Source organism: Arachis stenosperma, chromosome 10 (genome assembly GCF_014773155.1).
Source record: "Arachis stenosperma cultivar V10309 chromosome 10, arast.V10309.gnm1.PFL2, whole genome shotgun sequence".
NCBI classification, from domain to species: domain Eukaryota; kingdom Viridiplantae; phylum Streptophyta; class Magnoliopsida; order Fabales; family Fabaceae; genus Arachis; species Arachis stenosperma.
In genome coordinates this window covers 78867488-78870349 of record NC_080386.1, presented here as the reverse complement: position 1 = coordinate 78870349, position 2862 = coordinate 78867488, and the positions used below count along the sequence as shown (strand labels likewise).

The window sequence follows — 2862 nt, the reverse complement described above, 5'->3', positions numbered from 1 at the left end:
CATAGTCATCAACCACTACTAAACCATAATGTTTACCTCCTAAGCTTTGAGTTCTAGTAGGACCAAAAAGATCAATATGTATCATTTTCAATGGCCTTTTGGTTGAGATGTTATACTTGGGCTTAAAAGAGTTTTTAGTTTGTTTGCCCAATTGACAAGCATCACATGTGATGTCTTTGTCAAATTTTATGTTAGGAAGACCTTTAACCAAGTTTTTCTTTACAAGTTTAGAAATTTGAAACATGCTTGCATTTTCTAATTTCTTATGCCATAGCCATTTTTTGGATTCTATAGAAGTAAAGCATGATACATTTTGTTCTTTTAGTTCCTCTAAAGTAAGTCCATACACATTGTTGCACCTTTTTGCTTCAAACAAAATTTTACCGGATTTTCACACACAACCAAGCATTCCTATTTCTCAAAGATAACCAAATATCCTAAGTCACATAATTGGCTTATGCTTAGTAGATTGTGTTTTAATCCATCAACTAGAAATACATTATTAATGAAAGAAGAAAAATTCTTACCAACTTTACCTATAGCCACTATTTTTCCTTTACCATTGTCACCAAAGTCACAAAGCCTCCATCATATTTATCAAGCTTGATGAAAAAAGTAGACTTTTCGGTCATGTGCCTAGAGCATCCACTATCCAAGTACCAGATGTCATCCTTTTTCTTGGATGCCAGGCAAAACTGCACAAAACTCTTAACTGACCTTAGGTATCCAAATCTTTTTGGATCCTTTAATGTTAAACCATCTTCGTTGGCTAAAAGTATTATATTTGCCAACTATTTTGTAGATTTTCTCACTAATTTTCTTTTCAAATATGAAACATTGAATAGGAAAATGACTATCTTTATTGCATATGTGACAAAAAAAATTTTATTACTTTTTATTTAAGGATATTTGAGTTTTAAAATCTTGTGTCTTTAGTAGTGAATGCCACATTTTCAAATTGTGAACTTTTGAAAACAAATTATGATTTTTCATAATAACCCAAATCAACTTTTTCATAAAGAGGTCTTTGAATAGCTAACAGTTTATCCAAATTTTTAGAACTTTGAGAAAATTTAGCAAGATCCTGTTTTAGACCTTTAACCTTTTTATGCAACTTTTTATTTTCTTCGAAACAATTTAAGTATGCAATAACAGAGTGTTGTTTGTCATAACTATTGTGTTAAACAGTGGTTTCAACTTCCCTCAACTTTTCTTTGAGAAATGCATTTTCAGCTTTTAAGATGTCATTTTCAAATTCAAATTCATGGCATTGGTTTAGAAAATTTCTTATTTTCTTAGTGAGATGATCAATCATAAGATAAAGATCTTCGTTAGCAGGTTCAATGAAGATTACCTCATTGTTATGGCTGTGGTTGGCCATAAGACATGTTTGAGAACTGTTGTCTGAATTTTCATCTTAATCTGAATCATTCTCCAAATCTTTTCAAGAATTCATAAGTGCTTTCTTTTTGTCTTTTCGAGACTTGTCATCTTTCTTTAACTTAGGACAGTCAAATTCGTAATGACCAGCTTCTTTACAGTTGTGGCAAATGACCTTCTTAAGTCCTTCTTTGGTCCCTTTAAGCTGCTTCCCTTGTTTCTTCCTTTTATTTTCATCATTCTTCTGAGTATTCTTGTAAAAAATACAAACTCGTCATCTGATAAAATATCACTGAATTCATCATTCAATGACATAGTACATGATTTGAGAGCAATTCTTTTCTTTTTTGTATCATTTTTTTAAGTGAGTGATTTCGTAAGCAAGTAGTTTTTCTCTCAACTCATCATAAGTCATTTGACTAAGGTTACTGCTCTCAGATATGACAGCAGCCTTAGTTTTTCGCTCTTTAGTAAGACTCCATAGGACCTTCCTCACTAGCACTTGTTCAGAGTCTGTAATCCCTATAGCATCTAAGCCGTTAATGATGATAGAGAACCTTTCAAACATATCATCAATGGACTCTCCTTTCTTTATAGAGGACATCTCATATTCTTTATATAGCATGTCAATTCTGGTTTGCTTGACTTGAGTAGTGCCTTCGTGTGTGACTTGAAGCTTATCCCAGATCTGCTTTGTTGTTTTGCATTTTGAAACTTTTCGGTATTCCTCAAAACTGATTGCACAGTTTAGCATGTTGATAGCTCTGGCATTGAGTTCCACCTTTTTCTTGTCATCTTCATTCTGTTCAACTTCATTCCATTCAGCTTCAGACTTGGGAGTGACAACACCATCAGTGCCAGTCTTTATAGGGAGTTGTGGACCGTTCATAATTATCTTTCATAGATTGTAATCCACCGATTGAACAAAGATCTCCATTCTCTCTTTTCAATAATTGTAGTTTTTATCATTAAAGAATGGAGGTCTGTTGTTTGATTGTCCTTCTGTCAGAGTATATGCCACCGTGTTGGAACCATTATTATTTGCCATCAGGATCTTTTCTCCAAGCTGTAAAGCTTGATCTCTTTGAGACTAAGCTCTGATACCAATTGATGGTAATCATTGGCTAAAAGAAATGGGGGTTGAATCTTGGCCTCCTTTTAACTTAGCTTGTAACTTTGCTTTCTCTTGAGTGAACACAGGAGATACTTAGATTTTGTTTCCTGACGTGGTAGGAGCCAAAATAGAGTTGCTTGTATACTGGTAGCAAATAAGAAGGTCTTCATAACAAACATTATAAAGTTGCATCGGAACTCCTCCTTTTCTGCATCGGTTGTAACTCAACATCCAATTACAGGATCCTTAATTTTTTTTAGGGTTTTTTCTTCGAAAGTGTTTATGATTTGACGATGTTTTTCCGTATCTAACTTTTGAAAGCTATCACTTGTAAAATAGTAGCACAAGGGTGAGAGAAGTACTATCAG

General features: G+C 33.5%; 1 protein-coding gene across 1 annotated transcript; it reads right to left on the bottom strand.

Moving 5' to 3' along the window:
- Positions 1-1732: 1732 nt before the first annotated feature.
- LOC130957262 (uncharacterized) lies at positions 1733-2269 on the bottom strand. Its single transcript, XM_057884131.1, has one exon. It carries the CDS (start codon positions 2267-2269, stop codon positions 1733-1735), a length of 537 nt encoding a protein of 178 aa, XP_057740114.1.
- Positions 2270-2862: the final 593 nt, after the last annotated feature.

Coding starts and splice junctions, on each gene's coding strand:
- LOC130957262 (XM_057884131.1), bottom strand. CDS start 2,269: ATGAACGGTCCACAACTCCCTATAAAGACTGGCACTGATGGTGTTGTC.